General features: G+C 30.7%; 2 protein-coding genes across 2 annotated transcripts in view; both read right to left on the reverse strand.

Annotated features, from left to right (window-relative positions):
- Window positions 1-120: 120 nt before the first annotated feature.
- Window positions 121-7,959, reverse strand: LOC123305507 (uncharacterized protein PF11_0213-like). Its single transcript, XM_044887240.1, has 2 exons — window positions 3,661-7,959; window positions 121-2,305 (listed from the first exon to the last, which is right to left on the reverse strand). Exons 1-2 carry the CDS (start codon window positions 7,074-7,076, stop codon window positions 316-318), a joined length of 5,406 nt encoding a protein of 1,801 aa, XP_044743175.1. The 5' UTR covers window positions 7,077-7,959; the 3' UTR covers window positions 121-315.
- Window positions 7,960-7,995: 36 nt separating this feature from the next.
- The window catches only part of LOC123296183, a 111,478-nt gene continuing 99,509 nt past the window's right edge, over window positions 7,996-19,964 (reverse strand). Inside the window, exons 5-9 of the mRNA XM_044877679.1 lie at window positions 9,746-17,341; window positions 9,158-9,643; window positions 8,720-9,094; window positions 8,091-8,530; window positions 7,996-8,025 (exon numbers count right to left, since the gene is read on the reverse strand). Coding sequence (XP_044733614.1) covers window positions 7,996-8,025; window positions 8,091-8,530; window positions 8,720-9,094; window positions 9,158-9,643; window positions 9,746-17,341 — 8,927 coding nt within the window. The remainder of the gene's footprint in view (window positions 8,026-8,090; window positions 8,531-8,719; window positions 9,095-9,157; window positions 9,644-9,745; window positions 17,342-19,964) is intronic.

The raw sequence follows: 19,964 nt of genomic DNA on the forward strand, positions 1-19,964 counted from the left end.
AACATCAATTAAAGCTAAAGTTTACATAAACATAAATTAAATTTTCAAATCATTTTTCAACGATTGAAACGAAAAAAAAAAAATACAATTCAGTTCAAAAACAAAATAAAATTTGTTGGAAAATTTTTAATTACATCGAATAGTTTAAGCCCCAAGGCTGTAAATAAACTTAAAAAGGTTCATTCTTCAACATTTAAATTTTTTTAGCCTAAGATTAAATATTATATTTTTTCTCGACGCAAAAACAAAATATTTTTTTTATTCTTATTTTTTCAAAAATTTCAATGTCTCTATAATTAAATGACCACTACTATGTTATAAAGTAACACGGTTACGTTTACCCTGTTCTTTCACATACACTGCATCAACTTTCTTACTACCCTTTGCTTGTGCTAACATAGTCACTAACTTTTTGGGCGATTCACCAACAATCCAACCATGATGCATCGGACGATCCTCATCGTCTGGTGGATCATCACGTATTGGTTTCACTTCAATAAAATCCTCAAACTCGTCATCACTTGAACTGGACCAATAATATAATTTTTCACTAGCACTACGTTTACGTCGTGTCACCGCTAAACTGTTTGTTGTCGTAGTCTGATGATGATTATTCTTTTGTGTATCTAAATTATTATTATTTGGTAATAATTTTTTTCTGCGCCCACGCGCTTTAGTTTTATTCCGTATTTTCGAACATTTACGACTCACTTTATTCGCTTGTACACGCGATGGTTTACGTTTCGCATTTGTTACAGTTGTACCATTTCCTTGACCACCCGCTACTTTCGGATTTCGTATGACTTTTCGTTTAACATTATCTGGTTTCGCTATTTTTTCATCATTTATATTTACAATAGTTTCATTTAGTGGATTGTTTTCAATGGTAGGTGGTTCTGACAAAGGTTTATTATTCAAATTTTCTTCAATTTTCTCATTTTCTTTATTTACATTATTCTCATCAACAACGTTATTTTCGGAACTGTCTTTTATTCGTTTCTCACCATCAGACATTTCATCTGAACTCCAAAATTCAACTAAAATATTTTGTTTACCGCTTGTACATTTTCGTTGACTTTTACGTCCAGCAACTCCAATACATTCACGAATTTCTTGTTCTAAGTTAATTCCGCTTCCTGATTCATTTTCATCTTTTGTATTTGTATTACCCTTCTTTCGACGATTAATTTTCTTTGATGGTTTACGTGTTAAAGTGAAATCATCGTCGGAACTAGAATCAGCTGGTTTTGTACGTTTACCCGGTTTTTTACCTGTTTTATTTGCACTAGGTGCTTTCTTAACAACTGGAGCAGGCGTTTGTTGTTGTTCGGCAATAGGTTCAGGAAAAGTTTCTTGATTTGATTTTTCCCCAATTAAATTGTCAAAAAGAGTATTTGCGTCTTTTGTATTTGGTGAAGAACCAACTTCCGGCGTTTTCGATTTTACAACATGTTTAAAGATTCGTCCCATAATCATACCTTTTTTATTTTCATTTTTAACACCCTTTACTGAATTTTGTGCTTTCTTTATTTGTTGAGGTGGAGGTTCAATTTTTGTTGTTTCAGTATTTTCTTCATCGCTGGAATGCGACGATTCATCAACACTGAATGAATCAATGTAATCATGATGATCATCATCGCTATCGGAATTATTCTCAACAACGTTTGCCTCAACTGGTGCAGGAGGTTCAACATCTTTGGTATCATTGGGTGAGAATAATTTTTGATCACGATAAGTTTTAAAGTTTAATTGTTGATCAACTTCAAATTCATCCTGGGAATCTTCAAAATCGTAGATATCCTTTGTTTTTTGTGTTGATTTTGTTTTTGCTGTTGATACTGTGGATTTTTTATCAGATTTAGTGATTTTCTTTTTTGTACCAGATTTGTTCGCCGAACGTTTTGCTGATGAGGTTGTTGATAAAATAGTTGTTGATTCTTCTTCATCATCTTTGTCAATATGAGACGATGATGATTTTTTCGTTTTTAATATACTTTGTGATACTTCAACACCGTTTTTATATAGTTTTAGACTGTGTGAATCAACACTGTTACTGTTACTGTTAGTACTATGCAACTTTTTGCTATTTGCATCGTCATAATCGTCGATATTTTGTTGTTGATTATCAATTTGTAAGATTTTATTTTGTGTTGAACTTAAAACTTCAGCTAAATTGATTTCTTGTGTTGGGATTGATACTTTTATACCTTCAAATATTTTTAATGCACCTTTTGTTGGTATTTTCTTTGAATCAACAGTAGAATCATCTTGTTTTGATCCACAAAAATCGGATAAATCGTCAGAGCTAGAAAAGGAAACAAAAAATAATTTGTAACAGTTCAGAAATTAGCACCCGCTAACAAAAATTTTGTTTCAATCGAACCGCGTCTGCCCTTCAGGGTTTTTATTGTTTGAAAGTGATTAATGATTACGATAATTTGAAAACGTACAACGGAGTTTTTTATTTTCATGTTTCCAGGTTTTTTTATTGTATTTGGCATATGTCAAAACAAAAGTTATTGAGGACACAATACGTAAAAAAAAATTGCATTAAACATGGAATGCAATTTTAGCAAAACTAAAAACAATTTATCAACCCTTATGAGAGAGTTTCAAACTTAATTATTATTTTTTCTATATTGCGTTATCCCCCATTTATTAATCAATACCTTTCAAATAATACAAATACTGAAACGTATACACTTTTGATTAAAGCAACATTTTCGTTAAATTTTCGCTGGTCTAATAAAACGAATGAAAAGTCCGCCATGAAAACATTTTTTAACTGTGAAAAATTGATCAACTAGTCGCATCTGATTTTTATGAATCATAACTCATTAGTTTAGGCGGGCCCACGGGGATGATAATTAACGTTTGTTAGTCACAATCTTTGTATTACTGTCATTATCAAAGAATATATACTTAAAACAGAATAGAAACGTTTTTGGCAAAACGTTGACCCTTTCTTGCAATTCAATTAAAAATAACCCCAAAATTTATATAAAGGATATCTTTTTTAACTTGACATTTGAAAAAAATTAAAAAATAAGACAGATACAAAGAATTAATTGTTTCAAACACAATTTTGATCATTTAAAAGCATCGATCAATTCCAAATGCATGTTTTTTTTAGGTTGATATGTTCTATGTTAAATAGTAGTCAACATCATTTTTTCGAATGAAACCCTACGTTTTTTGTAGCTGATTTTTATTTTTTAGAGGCAAAAATATAACTTTTTTATCTGAAAAAATATACAGATATAAAATAACAGATATTTTCATTGATTTCTTTGGCAAAAACTGTTTTTTTTTAGCATATTCGTAGAATGTGGAGGTGTTTCTTATTTAAACACGAAATTATTAAGAACTTTTTCTTTCTTCCATATATTTTTTGCAAATGCTAAGTTAAAAAAAAGGCACTCTGTTTAATATTATAAATTGGAAAATTTGTTCGTTAAGTTTTGCTAAATAGCAGATGTAGTAAAAAATGATTATAATTATTTATAAAATATCAAATTATCCTTCAATATTTGAATATTGGCTGACTATTCCAGCAAAATGGCGTCTCTACTAATATATAACCCCTAGATTTTCCACTTTGGTTTAAATGTAAAGTCTTTGGTATTATTAAAATTTAAAAAAAAATTGTTTTCAACTTACTTATTCAAACTATCCTCATTTGATGTTGTTGAATTCGATAACGATCTTTCATCATGAATGCTACTTCTTCCAACAGATGTTTCCGAAGACGTTGATAGCAATGAATTGATTTCAGAAAAGTCATCTTTCTCTTTACTTGAATCTTTTTGATGTTCTGAGCCTTGATTCACGTTAATATTACTAAAGTCCATATATTCATTAACATTGAGAGCCATCGATTTAAATGGAATTTCTTCAAAATTCTGTGGTTTATTCTTCACAGTACCATCAACATCATCTACAGCGGTATTGGACATTGTGTTGAATTTAAATGAAGACATATTCGTCGATTGTCCTCTCTTATTGAAAGACGTATTATTATTGGAAGTTGTTGAACCACCTTTTTGTGATAACCAATCAGATGCAACGGAATTCGAATTAGACCAATCATCAATTCTTGCTGCTGTTGATTCTTCCACACTATTCGCAATCACATGATGTGACGAACTTTGTGGTTGTAAATCATTATTTCGCCCGTCGAATATTTTACGCGATTTTGAATTGTTTTTCAATAAACTACAACATTCCAAAAACAATTCTTCATCGCGATTTAACTTTTTACGGGTGAAATTCTCTTCAAATTGATTTGTTTGTGATATGAATTCAAAGGTTGATGACGTCGGATGATCGGATGACTTCTTTAGATAATCAAAAACAACATTATTTTGTGATTTTGGACGTGATTGTTCTTGAGTTGGAGGGATTTCAAATGTGGATGGTTCAATTTCATGATTTGATTCGTTATCTTCGTCTTCATCATCTTCTTGGATAATTGAATCAGGTATTTGTGGTGAGTTTTGTTCCTCTAGTAATTGATGATCTGGTGATAAAATTGATTGATTCGAATCAAAACTCTTGCGTTCACCTAAACTACGATATCGTTTTGGTTGATGTGATGTTACTAAATCGGGATAATTCACACCATTTCCAAGGTTGAAAGCATCTGTGGATGATGAAGCTTCATCACTGTTACCAATGGAATCGTCATCCATAAGACGATTCTTTCGTACAATGAATTTCATTGCTAATTCATCTAAATCGCGACTTGCTACATCATTTCCAAAATTTGATGATTCTTCAAATACATCGTCGTCATCATCTTCGTCGGTCATATTGTTATCATTTAATGGTGTGGTGTTGTTTTCTTTATTATCTCCTGATGATGTTGTAGGAATTGCTTCCACATTTTCCTCTTGTCGTTCCTCTAATCGACGCTTTTCCGATTCTTTTGCTTCAAGCTCAGATAGTTTTGCAATATGTGTAAAGGTCATCTTATGTTTGATTAGATTATCAGCGCGACAAAAATGTTTATTACAAATTTCACAATAATTTTCTGTATTATCGACAGCTATTGAAATTTTTTTAACTGGTGGACGCCCACGTTTACCTTTTGCTTTGAAGTTGGTTTTGATTCGTAATAGTAATGGAGAATGCCGTTCTAAAATAACTGCTTCAGACGGTTCAGGCACAGTAGTATCCGATAGTGAACTTACATCAGTACGATTGTCAAAACCATCATCACCACCACCAAGGCTAGAATTTCTGGACGCTTCATCATCATCCTCAATATTTTCTGTTGTTTTTTCTAAATTATCATTCTCAACAATTGGTGGAGTGATTGAACGTATTGTATCGATCGATTCAAAATCTGGAGTATTCTTAATACTTTCTTCAATAGGAATTGGTGCTTCAATTTCTGGTATGTGTTCAATAATTTCTGGTTCTTCGATAATTATTTTTGAAAGTACTTTCTTATATCGTCGATTTGTAAATTTCAATTTACCTTTACGACGTTTCTTTCGTATTTTAAATATTTTCTTGACTGATGATTTTTTCTGTTTGTCCGCATGAAGTTTTGTTGTAATTTTCTTTGGTGTGGTTTCAATTATTATTTTTGTTGGTAATTTTGAGTTAATTTTATTAGATAGTTCTTCGATATTTTGTATTTTCGATTTATTTCGAACATCACCAAGAGAATTTGAAACAGGACTATCTGGTTCATTAAAATCAAAAACGTCTATCGTCTTAGATTTTTCGGTATTTTCCACATGTATTTTTGTACAATCGATACTTGGTTCGTTTATATCTAATGTTGTCGATAAAGACTTTCTCCGTTTTCGACTTTGTAGTTCGGTAATTTCAAGTTTTGTTGAAGATGATTCATCTAAGCTATTTTTACGTTTTTTTATATTTTCTTCCAACGGTTTTGGTAGACCGAATCGACGCGCTAATGGCACATCACCTTCTTCGTCTGTCGTTTCATCAGCTGGTGTAAATATTGCTGGTGGTACTACAGTTTTACGTTTTTTCTGGTATGGTAATAATTCAGGAATTTCAGGTTCTTTAAATTGAAAAGCATCCGCCACCGTTTCTTTTTTCTTTGCAATTCTTAGCGCTAAGGGTATAATTCTTTCTTCATCTTCCGTCTCATCCGCTGGATTAGGAATTGCAGCAATAGGTGTTGGTTTCGGAGCTTCTGATTCTTGCCATGCTTTATTTAACTTAGCAATTCGTTCAGCTAACGGTATAATTCTTTCTTCATCTTCGGTTTCTTCAGCTGGATCAACAGGTAATTTTTTGAGATTTATTTTTGTCTTCAATGATTCAGTTTCTAATTGTTTTTTATTTTCTCTGGCTATACGTTCAGCTAAAGGTAAAATTCTATCTTCATCTTCAGTTTCATCTGCTGGATCGGGTAATTTCATGTGTAAAGATTTGGCCACTTGAAGTTGTCTTAATTTAGCTAAGCGTTCAGCTAATGGTATAATTCTGTCTTCATCTTCGGTTTCTTCAGCTGCTGATGAATTCTTATAGGAAGGAATTTCAGTTTTCTTACGTAATTTTTCAAGACGTTCAGCCAATGGTATAATTCTATCCTCGTCTTCTGTTTCTTCAGCGGCGTTTGAATTGAACACAGGTTTTTTAATACCAAAACGTTGAGCTAATGGGACATCAGCTTCTTCATCTGTGGTCTCATCAACCGCACTAAAAACAGCTGGTAGTGTATTTCGTCGTTTAGCTCGACTAAATGGTAATCCAGGCTGTTTAAATTGAAATACATTTTTATCGTCGGTATTTGATGGTAATTTTGGTTTTTGTAAGAATGTACGTTCAGCTAATGGAAGACTCCTTTCTTCATCTGTTTCCTCATCTGGATTATGCGATACGGATTTTGAAGGAGTTGCGGTGGCAGTCGATTTCTGTGCTGAATGGATAGTATCAGCTTTTGGTGTCGTGATAATCTGAACATTTTCAAAATCTGTTAATTGTAATCCAATTGTTGAATTCAATTTTGAAACTTTCTTAAACGTAATTCGCATTCGCAAATTTTCTTCACATTCTTTTGGTGCTGGAGGCGGAGGTGGTGGTGGGGGCATTGATATTTTTCTTGGTTTCTTTAATTTATGAATTATCGTACCCTTTTCAACTTCCGATTTTAAAGCATTTTCTTCATTATAATTCGTAACAACAGGCGCATCAACTTCATCAACTGGTGCAAATTCATTTTCTTGTGTTTTTAATTTTTCCCCGGTTTTAATTGACAATTTTTCTATTTTTTTATCTGTTTTTTTATTATCAATTTGCTCTAAATTTTCTATGTTTTGATTATTTTCAACCAAAATGTTACTCAAAACTACATTGGCATTTGTTGTAGATTCCACAGGATTTTCAGTTGTTATTTGTGTTGGTTGATCTTGTATTATTTCTCCCGCCACATCCTCAAAACTTCCATAAATTGATGATGAAACAATTGAAGAATTACTTCGCCGTGTAATTCGACGAGGAAATTGATAATCTTCATCGCTAATAACGTCTTTCTTTTTTGGACGACCTCGACGTTTTTTATTTTCCGAATCTTTATCAGACAAATTTTCTTCAGCCGTAGAACTTACATCTGTTTTATCTGAGTCTTCATCAACAGTTTCTTCTACTATTTTTTTAACTTCATTAGTTTTATCTTCGATTACCTTAGTTTCAGTGTTGTTTGAATTTGTGCTTCCAATTTTACTTATTCCAAAACGCTGCGCTAATGGAATGTCTCCTTCATCATCGGTAGTTTCATCACCTGGTGTGAAAACATTTGACTGATGTGAAAATATTTTGATTGTTTTAACTGGCGATAACCGAATTTCTGGCTCTTTAAATTGAAATTCAATTTGTTTTGTGTCTTGTTTTTTAGGTTTTTCTGGAAGAAATTCGTTTTCATTAACTTTATTTATTTTTACACTCAGTTTCTTAATTTTTTCAGGAATAACTTCGTTTTCATTAATTTTTTCAGTATTTGCACTTTGCTTTTTATTTTTTTCTGGAATAATTTCGATTTCCCTAAATTTTTCAGATTTAGCTGTTTGCTTTTTAGTTTTTTCTGAAATAACTTCGATTTCATTCACTTTTTCAGATTTTGTACTTTGTTTTTTAGTTTTTTCCGGAACAACTTCAATTTCATTTACTTTTTCAGATTTTGCATTTTGTGTCTTAATTGTTTCTGAAAGAACAGCAATTTTATTTTCTTTTTCAGGTTTTGTACTTTGCTTCTTAGTTTTCTCTGAAACAACTTCCATTTCATTTACTTTTTCGGGTTTTGCACTTTGCTTTTTAGTTTTTTCTGAAATAGCTTCGATTTCAATATCTGTTTCAATTTTGGCACTTTGTTTTTTAGTTTTTTCTAAAAGTTTTTCAATTTCATTTACTTTATCCATTTTTGCACTTTGCCTTCTAGTCTTTTCTGGAATAACTTCAATTTTTTCTAGAACAACCTCTATTTCATTTAGTTTTTCTTTGAATTCAGAATCTTTGCAATTAATAGTTTCTTTTTCAATTACAGGTTTTTCTATATTTTTATCAATTTGATTAACTCTTTCATTTTGTTTTGATAAAACAGCCAATGGAAGCTCATCTTCTGAATCAGATGTCGAAACTTTAGAAATTTCCAAATTATCTTTAGCAGAAGGTTCTAATAATGGTTTATTTTCTAATTCTTTAAATTCTTTCTTCGATTTTCTTTCCATTTTTAAAGTACTATTATCGATAGAAGCTGCTTTTTCAGGATCACTAAGTTCTGAATTATCAATAACAGGTTCTAACAATCTTGTTGATTTTCGTCGAAGTGTGATACGAGAGCTTGTAATTATAGGTTCCTGAACAATGCTTTCAGTTGGTACATTTTCGATTGTACTGTTATCGATTTCTTTTTCTACATCCTTTGATTTTTGCACAAGTTTTGAGCGAGTAGTTTTAGGTTCTGATGGTTGTTCCAATTCTGATTCGTCTTTCGATTGTTCTAAGAATTTTTTGGATGTTCGTTTCGATTTTGAACGTGAGGCGACTTGCTCAGAAGTACCTTCGTCTTGAGAAACATCTACTTCAATAGAATCAGACACTGGCTCCGAATTTTCTAAATTATTTTCTGACAGTTTTGATTCTAAAATTTTTTTGGGCGTTCGCTTAGATTTTGAACGTGTTGAAGTAGGTTCAATTATATCTTCGTCATTAGAAATATCCATTTCTGTGGATTTGAATTGTAAATCCAAATTTTCTGATTTATTTTCTACCAGGTCGGATGTTTTAATAGGTTCAATATGCACTTGAGGTATTAATGAATCGTTAAATACTAAATTTGAATTATTAATATTTGATAGATCTGAAATATGGGGCTGCTCCAAAGAACTCTTCGAAATTCGTCCAGATTTTCTTCTTGAATTATGATAAAACTCGTTATCTTCAATATTTTCAAATTCAGTAACATTTTCAACATGTTCAAATATTCTCTTAGATTTTCGTCCAGATTTTCTGGAATATGTTGAACATTTACTTGTATTTGAATCTTCACTAATTTCATTATCAATTGTTTCTGTTTGTTCCAAAATAATCTTTCTGAATTTTCGACCAGAGTTTTTCCCTTGGTATGAATTATCACTTAAATCATTTGAATTTTCACTTATTTCTGAATTAATCGTTAAAATATTTTCGTCTTTATTTTCTAATTGTTCACCAACAATTTTTTTGGATTTCCGTCCAGATTTTTTTATTAGGCTTGAATTATCACTTCGTTCAATTGAATTTTGATTATTTTCATTTTGCTCAAGTGAATTTTCGAGGATATTTTCAATTGTTTTTGAACTTTCTGGTTTATTTTCCACTATTTTTGGTTGATTATCTGAAGAAATTTTATTTTCGATTATTTGTTCCACTGACTTATTTTGTTCTAAATTAGGTTTCACAAATTCATTTGTGGTTTCTTTTGAATTCTCAATTGACGATTCGAATTTATTTTCTGATTGTTCCAGTGATTTTTTAGATTTGCGATTGGTTTTTTTCAATTGTAGAGATTCAATTGTTGGATCGATATCCAGTATATTGTGAATATCTATGTCTGAATTTTCAATTTTTTGTGGTCTTTCTAAGGAAGAATTTTTAGATCTTCGACCAGATTTTCTTACCAGCGTTGATTTGAATTCATTTGAAATTTGTTCTATTTCTGCAGTTTTTACAATTTCTTGTACATTTTCGTCTGACAATTGTGGAGTCTCAATTACTGGAACATTATCCAATATGTTTTGAACATCAATGTCCGCTTTTTCAACTTTTTGGCATCTTTCTAAAGAAGAATTTTTGGATCTTCGACCAGATTTTCGCACCGGCATTGATTTGATATCAATTGAAATTTGTTCCAATTCTGGAGTTATTACAGTTTCTTGCACGTTTTCACCTAATGATTCTGATTTTTCTTCCAATGAGTCTACTGTTAATTTTCTAGACCTTCGTCCAGGTTTTTTATTAAGGACATTTTTCAGCAATTCTTCTTCCTCAATATTTGGTATATTATTAATTTCTGAATCAAATAGTTTATCATGCGAAGTATCATCTTTTTCTGGCTGTTTCAATGATTTTTTGGGCTTACGTCCTGGTCTTTTAAATTGCGAGGAATCATTTATAGTTATATTTTCAGTTGATTCATTTATTCCAGTTTCAGTATTTTTGAATACTGAAGTATTAACTTCGAATGGGACTGAAACATTTTCATGATTTGAGATCTCATTTCTAGTCGAAATATTTAAATTTTCAGGTAAATTTTGTAATTTGTCGGGAACGTTAGAAGTGTTTTCATTTGTTAATTCTTTCGAAATGTCAGATTCTATTATTTCAGAAGAAACATTTTTAATAGATTTTTTATCTTCCGTATGCGTAACACTTTCAGGTTCATTCAAATTGTCATTTGAAGTGTTAAAAGATTGGGATATTTCCTCAAAAACTTTTTTCTGTTTACGTCCCAGTTTCTTCTTAGTAGCAGTAGGCGATTCACTTGTTAATTTATTCGTAATATCAGATTCCATTATTCGAGAAGAATCATTTTGAGTGCAATTTTGGTCTTCTATATTAAAAATACTTTCAGGCTCTTTCGAAATGGTACCAGAGATATTTAGATTGTCCGATTTATCTTCTTCTACGATTTTCTTAGATTTACGCCCAGGTTTCTTAGATTGTGAAGAATTTTTAGTAATAGAAGTTTCAATTGTTAATCCTTTCGAAATATCGGAGTTCGTTATTTCAGAAGGATCATTTTGGATGGAGTTTTGATGTTCTATCTTCAAAACACTTTGTGATTTTTCCAAAACGTCCGTTAAATTGTCTCCGTCTTTTGGAGATTCAGATTCTTCAACTGGTTTCTTATGTTTACGACCAGGTTTCTTATATTGTGAAGAATTATTTTCCGGAGACGTTTCAGTTAATAATTCTTTCGAAATATTGGATTCCATCTTTTGAGAAGAATCAATTCGGGAGGAATTCTGATCTTCTATGTTCAAAACATTTTCAGATTCTTTCAAAATATCACTCGTAACATCTTTGGTTTCCAATTCGTCTGAAATGTTCTTAGGTTTACGTCCTGGTTTCTTTGAATGTGAAGAATTCTTTACAGTAGACGTTTCAGCTAATAATTCTTTCGAAACATCTATTATTTGAGAATCAATTTGGGTGGAATTTTGATCTTGTGTGTTCAAAACTTTTTCTGATATTTTCAAAATGTCACTTGAAACATCTGTGGCTTCCATTTTATTTTCATCAACTATTTTCTTTGGTTTACGTCCAGGTTTCTTAGATTGCGAACAGATCGTAGTAATAGCATTTTCAGCCGGTAATTCATTCGAACCATCGGATTTGGTTATTTCAGAAGAGACATTTATGGTATTTTGATCTTCTAAGTTCAAAACATTTTCAGGTTCTTTTAAAAAGTCATTTGAACTGTTTGAAGATTCAGACTTTTCCTCAAAAACTTTCTTTGGTTTACGTCCAGATTTCTTCTTACCAGTAGACGTTTCAGTAATAAATTCTTTCGAAGCGGTTTGTATTTCTTTTCCGGAAATTTCGGATTCGATTATTTGAGAAGAATCATTTTGGCTGGAATTTTGGTCTTCTATGTTAAAATTATTTTTAGGTTCTATCAAAATTTCACTTGAAACATCTGATGTTTCCAATTGATTATCGTCTACGATTTTCTTAGGTTTACGTCCAGGTTTTTTCAATTGTGAAGAATCCTTAGTAACAGTAATTTCAGTTGGTAATTCTTTCGAAATATCGAGTTTTGTTATTTCAGAAGAAACATTTTGGACAGATTCTTGATCTTCTGTGTTCAGAACACCTTCAGATTCCTTCAAAATGTCATTTGATACGTTTGCAGATTGAGATTTTTCTTCTAGTACTTTCTTAGGTTTACGTCCTGGTTTCTTCCTTCCGGAATTTTCAATTGTTAATTCTTTTGAAATCTCAGTTTCTATTATTTGGAAAGAATTATTTTGATCTTGTGTATTCAAAACGATTTCAGGTTCTTTTAAAGCGTCATTTGAAAAATTTAAGTTTTCCGATTTATTTTCGTCTAGTTTTTTAGATTTACGTCCAGGTTTCTTAATTTGTAAAGAATTGGCTGCTGTTAAATTTTCAGTTATTTTCTCTGGAATATCGGTTTCTGATATTTGAGACGAATCAATTTCGTTGGACTTTTGATCTTTTGTCCTAGGAATATTTTCAGGTTCTTTCAAAATATCATCTGAAATATTTGAAGTTTCGGATCTTTCAGTTTCAGTATTTTCTACAGGTGTCTCATTTATCGTACTGCTTTGTAATGTGATAGAAGGCTCTGAAATATTCTCTAACTGATTACTTGAAGATTCCGATTTATTTTCGTCTAATCCTTTCTTAGATTTACGTCCAGGTTTCTTCGATTGAGAAGAAGTTATGTTTTCAACTGATTCTATTTTATCAATTTCAGTACTTTCTACTGTTAATTCATCTGCTAAGCTTTCACGTAACGTGGCCGAAGTTTCCGGTACATTTTCTGACTGAACCTCCTTCATTTGGGATTCCGTCATTTGGTTAATCTGATTATTTTCAATTACTGGAACTGGAGTTTGAATTTGCTCCACCTGTTTTCTGGGTTTACGACCTGGTTTTTTTACCTGTGTTAACGCATTCGAATTTTCAGTCGAAATATCAGTTTTTGGAATATTCGAGGAAATATCTAAACTGTCAGAAGGTTTTCCATCAATTATTTGTGGTGGAATTGAATCACTTGAAATATTTGTACTTTCAGTTTTATTCAATATTGATTCATTTTGGACGATATTTGAAACATTTTCAGATTTATTTTCAATTTGTTCCAGTAATTTTTTGGGTTTTCGTCCTGGTTTTAAGCGAGGACGTTTTGTTGTGTCAATTCCACTTGTTGATGGAGTTGTTACTTCAAGTTGACTTTTTATTGTATCAACCATTAATGTTTTTGGATCTTGTACAGAAACTTGTAAAGGTGATATTTTACCAACCGTAAACAATGGTAAAGCATTTTCTAAATCAAAATCATCTGTTATACAACTTGAATTTCCACCACACATGTCAGGAGTTTTAATTTCCGGTGTTGAATGGTGGATTACAACATTTGCTATCACTGTTTGTTCAGTAATTACTGTTTGTTCAGGTTTTGGAATCTCTGGTGTTTTATCCAAAGGCTCGAAAACACTTTTTGGTTTTCGACCCGGTTTCTTTCGTACCTTCATTAAATTACTTATTTGCTCTTTACTCTGACTTGTTTCCGATAATTTTTTAGGTAAATCAGATTCGATAACTTCTTTTGGTTTTTCAATTTCGATGATTGGTGGAGGAATTATTTCAATTCTTTTCTTAGAATCGTCTTTATTAATCGTATTTTCAGCAACTTGATTGATAATTTCCGTCAAATTATCTTTCGGTTTATTGATAGTATTTTTCGCAACTTGATTAATTATTTCAGTCAAATTATCGACGACGGGTGCTAGAGGCGTAACTTTTACTAAATTTTGAGGAATATCCTCTGATGAATCTTGTGTTTGAACTAATTTTATTAATGGCACATCTTCAAACGATGTATCAGATCCAATATCCTCGTTAGGTCGTGGGATTAACGCCACCTCTGGTTCTTCTTCATTTGAGTTACATTTTCTTATAGGCCTAGTGCGTACTGCACCAATTCTTCGATTAGTACCTCGTTTTCGACCACCTCGTTTATTATCATTTTCTGTCATTTGGTTATTTATTAAATTTTGGACATCCAAAACATGAGACGATGTTTCCTGAATTGGATGGGATGATAAATCGATAGGAATTTTCGCAATATTATCATTCGAACCGAATTCTGAATTTTTTTCTATTGAAGTATTATTTAGAGATAATAATGTTTTTGTGACAAGATCATTTGATGGTGGGATGAGTCGCTGTAGAGATGAGGGAGGTAATGATGTTATATTTACTAAACTTTGTTCACTTCCATCTTTTGTTCGATTTTCTACGTCAACAATTTCATTTTGATTCTTTTGTAATTCAATATTTGATATTGAAGCTGATTCTACAACTTCTGGTACATTTAATATAATGGGATGGTGATGTGTAATTAATTTTTCGGATACAATTTCTTGTTGTTGATTTCGTTCAGCTTCACGACGTTCATTTTGATTTGCAAGTAATTCCATTTGTCTAGGTAAATCTGAAAAATTGATTGAACCTTTAGGTTTCGTTGGTGGTTTTTGTATACTTTTTGTCTCGATAATATGCTCCACTTCATTGGCAATGGGTGCATCTACAAATAATTTCTTAGATGTTGTTGAACAAGATAAATCAATTGGACTTGTTTGATCGTCTTCAGGGACATTTTTTGGTAAACTAAAGTCTAAACCTTGTGAAATATCAACAGGTTTTTTAACCGGTGTTGTTGGAAATGGCGCTTCAGTAATTTTCTTTGGAATTGGATCAGAAAAAATTGGAGGTTTATTAAACTTCGGTGTTGGAATTTTTAATATATCACCACGCGGATTTGTGTCGGAATTTTCGGTGGATGAAGATGACATTAATTTTTGTTTTAACATATTTATACAATCGTTTAATTTCTTTATGGGTTTTTTTAGACCTTTAGATTTATTTTTATTATCTTTTTTCGTCGTGTCTTCAGATGTCGATGAATTTTGTGTTGAATTTTCACCACTGGTTTCACTTATTTGAAGATTATCAAATGCAACATTTGGTATACTATTCGGCGGCAACACTGGATATAAACCATTTTGTATTAACTTTTGCATTGGTGTTTCAATAACGTAATTATGATATTCTTTATTTCCCACAGGTGATTTTCCACTTAAATCACTATCAAGTATTTTCTCACTATTTTTACCAGCACCTGGTGATAGTGTATTTAATAATGGATTTGTTTTATCATTTGGTACAATATTATTTAACTGAAAATTATTGATCGAAGTATCCATAATTTTTTCGAGTAGATTACTGTTAATTTGTGTTCCTGTTGAAATAATAACATGCGACACAACAGGTAACAATATTGGTATGGTCACTATGCTATCTCCTCGTTTTAAGTCGTTCGGAGGACCGACGGCTTCTAATATCGGCATGGGAAAATTTTGATTTGATAAGTTTTTTGGAATTGTATCACATTTCTCTGAGCCAATTCCATTTGTATTGACTTTTAATTTCTTATTTGATTTTGTAAGCAAGTCATCTTCGGTGTCAGATGAAGATTCTACTGTATATTTTGCGATGACTTCTTCAATTGTATCCGATATTGTATCATGAATTGTCGCAGTGGTAACTGGTGGAATAATTGGTACTGGTAGAGCTGATACTGGTGGTACTAGCGGTAAAGGTGGGGGTATAGGTATTTGTGGGAAGAGTAATGGTGGTTGCTCTTCTTCGGGTAAACTTGGTGTTATATCTGTTTGTGTACTTATTACACGTTTTCGTTTACCCAATTGTATTTTCTCGGCGGCAGCGTCATTTTCACTAACTTCTGGCGCATCAGCTGCTAAATTAAGTGGTTCGTTCTTCGAATTATTTGTTATTTTTTTTCCAATATTTCGCATATTTTGTGTAAATGTTTTTAAGCTAAATGATGATTTTTTGGGTTCTTCCATACTTGAAACTGTGGTTGATCGTGGATATTCTTTATATGTAACTTGTCCAGTAATATTTGCTACGACACTCTCGATACAATAATCAATATTCGATTTTGGTTTTGTAGGAGCTGTAATTTTTTCTAAAACTGGAGGTTGATCAAAATTTTCATCTTTTCTTGTTTCTTCAACAGTTTTGAAAGCTTCCACATTTTCATTCGTTTTGTCTTCTGATGTTTTATCGATATTTTCATCAGAAGAAGGTTTTGTAGAATTTTCTTCAGTGGGAGAGTTATCCTTTTCATTTTTCTGTCCTTCATTTTTATCTTTATTACGTCGATTAAATGATGGTAATTTCCGTTGGATACGAGATAATATTCGCATACGATTCGAACGTCGTGCTGGCGATGTACTCGGTGTATTTTGTAAATTTTCACTAACTTCATTAATTTTTTTCTGAGATCGTAAAGTTTTTGTTAAAAATTTCAATGAACGCAATCGTCGTTTTGTTTTTGGTACGTCGTCTTCACTTTCTTCAACGGTTGTTTTATTATCATTTTTATTAGTTGATTTCTTTTTCTGGTTACTGTCTGGGTTGTCTTTAATAATTTCTTCGTCAATTTGTTGTTTTGCAACATGTAAACCTCTGGATCGTGTTAAACGCACAGTATTATCTGAATTAATATATTTTTGTGCTAATAATATTTTATTACGTAATCGTGTAACAACTGTTTCACCAAATCGTGTTTTTTTCCTACTAAATATTTTTGATTTTGGTCCCAATGCAGTGTTACTATCAATAATTTTACTAGCTAAAACTTTTTGTACTTTTGTTTTCCTATTATTATTAACAATATTTGTATTATCTGGAGTTTGTTTTTCATTTTTCGGTGAATTGGATGCTGAACGTCGTGTTGTACGTGGACTAACCTTACGTTCTACAGTTGATGCAGTTTCATTTTTCACGTTATTTAATTGATTTCTGGATCGTAGATTTCGTTGTAATGCTTGTTTCATTTTTTGATTAGCAGCCTTGATTGTTTCATTTTTATTGTTAGTTTTTGGTGATTTTAATAATTGTTTTGTACGATTTGAATTCACGTTTGTTTTATTTGGATTTAAACGATTTGGTTTACGTAGACCTTGTTCTTTTAGACTCATTATTTTTCGCGTTGCACGTTTCGGTGGTAAATTTGCCAGCATACGTTGAATTGTGTCAGCTATATTGTGGAGAAGGGGAGAACGTATTAAAAAAAAGAATTATTAAAATTATTTTTGAATACGATTCGTGTGTAAGCATGCACATGCAAATTATTAAGCATCTAAAATATTTTTGTGGTTTGTTAAAAATTTTCTTTTGTATTACGACTTTCAACTTTTTTAATTATTATGTTTAAAAATCATGTTCAAAATCACATTTAAAACACACAAAATAAAAACTATGTTCGTTTTGTAATTAATTATTACGAAACGGTTTTCCACACCAAATCTACAATATTGGAATATATTTTTGGGAAAATTCGTTAATATATTTATTAAATATGTGTTTTTTAAGTGATGAAAATTATCAATTGGAAACTTTTTAAAACAAAGTTAAGCAAATATTTACCTTCTTTGTTTGTTAAATGAAAATTTAATGAACTATGTTCCGAAAATATTATCAATCTAAGAGCCAATTTTAATAATTCCAAGTTGTTTTTATTTATTTTACTCCTAGATTATTGATGAAATAACAAATATATGTGTCGGTTCGTTAAATATATAATCGAGGGGGCTTATTAAAAAAATGAATATAATGTATTTCATGGATTTTTTAACGAATGAAAATTGAAAAAGTTATTAAGAACGAAAGAAATGAAAGTACCTGATACTCGATGATTTTTTCAATAACTTTTGCAATTTTATATTACTTAAAACATCATCCAGTGTATTTCAAGAAGTCGCAAATTTTGCAGAGGTTTTTCAATCTGAAGTACTTTTAAATCGAGAGAACTTTGTTAATTGTCTTAGCTAATTTCTCGATAAATATTGAACTTTTTATAGAAACAAAGTTGGACAAAATTTTAACTGCAACTCAACACATTATCATTTAGTTCCCTAAGTTTCATATTTACAGAGACTTTTAAGTTCTAAGAAATTCTAAGTTCTCAAATACAAAATTAGAATTTTTACTATTTTGGTGCATTGATGTTACCGGGCGATTATTTAAGCACTTAATGCCTGTTTATTAATTAATTATCTAATTAAAAATAAATTCCATTTCTAATTATTTTTGTATTGATTGCCTCTTAGAATGAAAAACAGAACTTTTTAAAGAATGCTACAATAAATTATTGTCATTTTCAACTTTTTTGAACAAATTTCGGAATTCCAATTTAGATTTATTATTCTTTATTTTCGACTTATTTTAACCTCAGAAATCCCCCTGCATATACATTATTCAGCTTTTCAATCCCGAATTCATCAGACAAATCTCCATTTTCCTATAGAAATCATATTTTCTCTAATTTCTAAGAAGATAGAATTTTTGATGACATGAAATTAGTAGCTCATAAAAGTTCGGTTGTTTGTTACGCTTTCACGTAAAAACTACTGAAGGGATTTGAATGAAACTTGACAAAAATATAGCTCATACATCAGAATAACACATGAGCTATAATTTATAAAGATATATTTAAAAAAATTATGCTTACTGTTTTGACATTTCATAAAACAGGGTGAAGGAGATACAATTTATGGACATTTGTTCAACAAAGTCATTAGACATACTTACATTTAAAAAAAATGGAAAAATAATTATTTGGATTATTGCATACTCATTGAAAAGTAGTAGTTTAAAAGAAATAACCATTTTTACATAATACAATAAAAAAATTGTTTTTTAACGGTTAGCTTTATTACTATTTTCTCTTTATTTATTTTCATTTTTTTAAGCAATAGTTAATAAGTTTCTAAACAAATTAATTTTTTTGTAAGAAGTATATCTGATAACCTTCGTTGAACGTATGTCCATAAATTGTATCTTCTTCACTCTGTTTTTTTCATATTATTTTATTTTCTCTTAATAATCTTTGCCAGTTATTTAAGCTTTTAAAAAAGTTTTTACGGCGAAGTTTAATATTATTAAATGATAAAAAATTGAAATAAAATACAAAAATTGATGATTATTTTTTATTCAACAACCCAATTGCCATTAGACTGTGGTTATTACTTGATCACAGCCTATTATAAACCTTAGAACATGGAAACTATTAGAATTGGCTATTAGATATTTACTAAAATCAAATGTTCAAAATAATATTATGAACGAAGAGCTTTTGTAGTCGTAATTCAAATTTTGAAAAAAAAAAAAAATTATTACACTAAGCATTAAAAAAATTATTTCTAAGAATGCATTACAAAATAAAATATTGAATGATTGTATACATAAAATAACAATAATTTTACCCTACATATGTTACATATTCTTTTTTTTTTTTGAATATAGGAAGAGGAACAAAATATTTTACACCGGGTGTTCAATACAAAGCATTATATATTTTTTTATCAATAAATACTATTGCTTTTACCACTAATTTGAAAATGTTTTAGTTTTAAATAACTGAAAAGAACAAAACCAAAAATTTTTTACTTTCCGGTATAGAAAGTTATTGAAAATCGAAATTTTCAGCATATCTTTACGTTTTATGGTTAGGACAAGACTTTAATAACAAGACCAATTGTGTGAGTGTGTGTGTGTACGTACGTACGTCCGTAGACATTTTTTTCGTCGTTGATATCGTGCGAACAAAAAATGATATCGAGCTCGTTGAGGTGTCGATGGAAGCGTATTAATAGAAATAT

Source organism: Chrysoperla carnea, chromosome 1, assembly GCF_905475395.1.
Source record: "Chrysoperla carnea chromosome 1, inChrCarn1.1, whole genome shotgun sequence".
In the NCBI taxonomy this organism is placed as follows: domain Eukaryota; kingdom Metazoa; phylum Arthropoda; class Insecta; order Neuroptera; family Chrysopidae; genus Chrysoperla; species Chrysoperla carnea.

Coding starts and splice junctions, on each gene's coding strand:
- LOC123305507 (XM_044887240.1), bottom strand. CDS start 7,076: ATGCCCCCACCACCACCTCCGCCTCCAGCACCAAAAGAATGTGAAGAA. Junction 2,306..3,660: donor AATGAGGATAGTTTGAATAA/GTAAGTTGAAAA, acceptor TTCCTTTTCTAG/CTCTGACGATTTATCCGATT.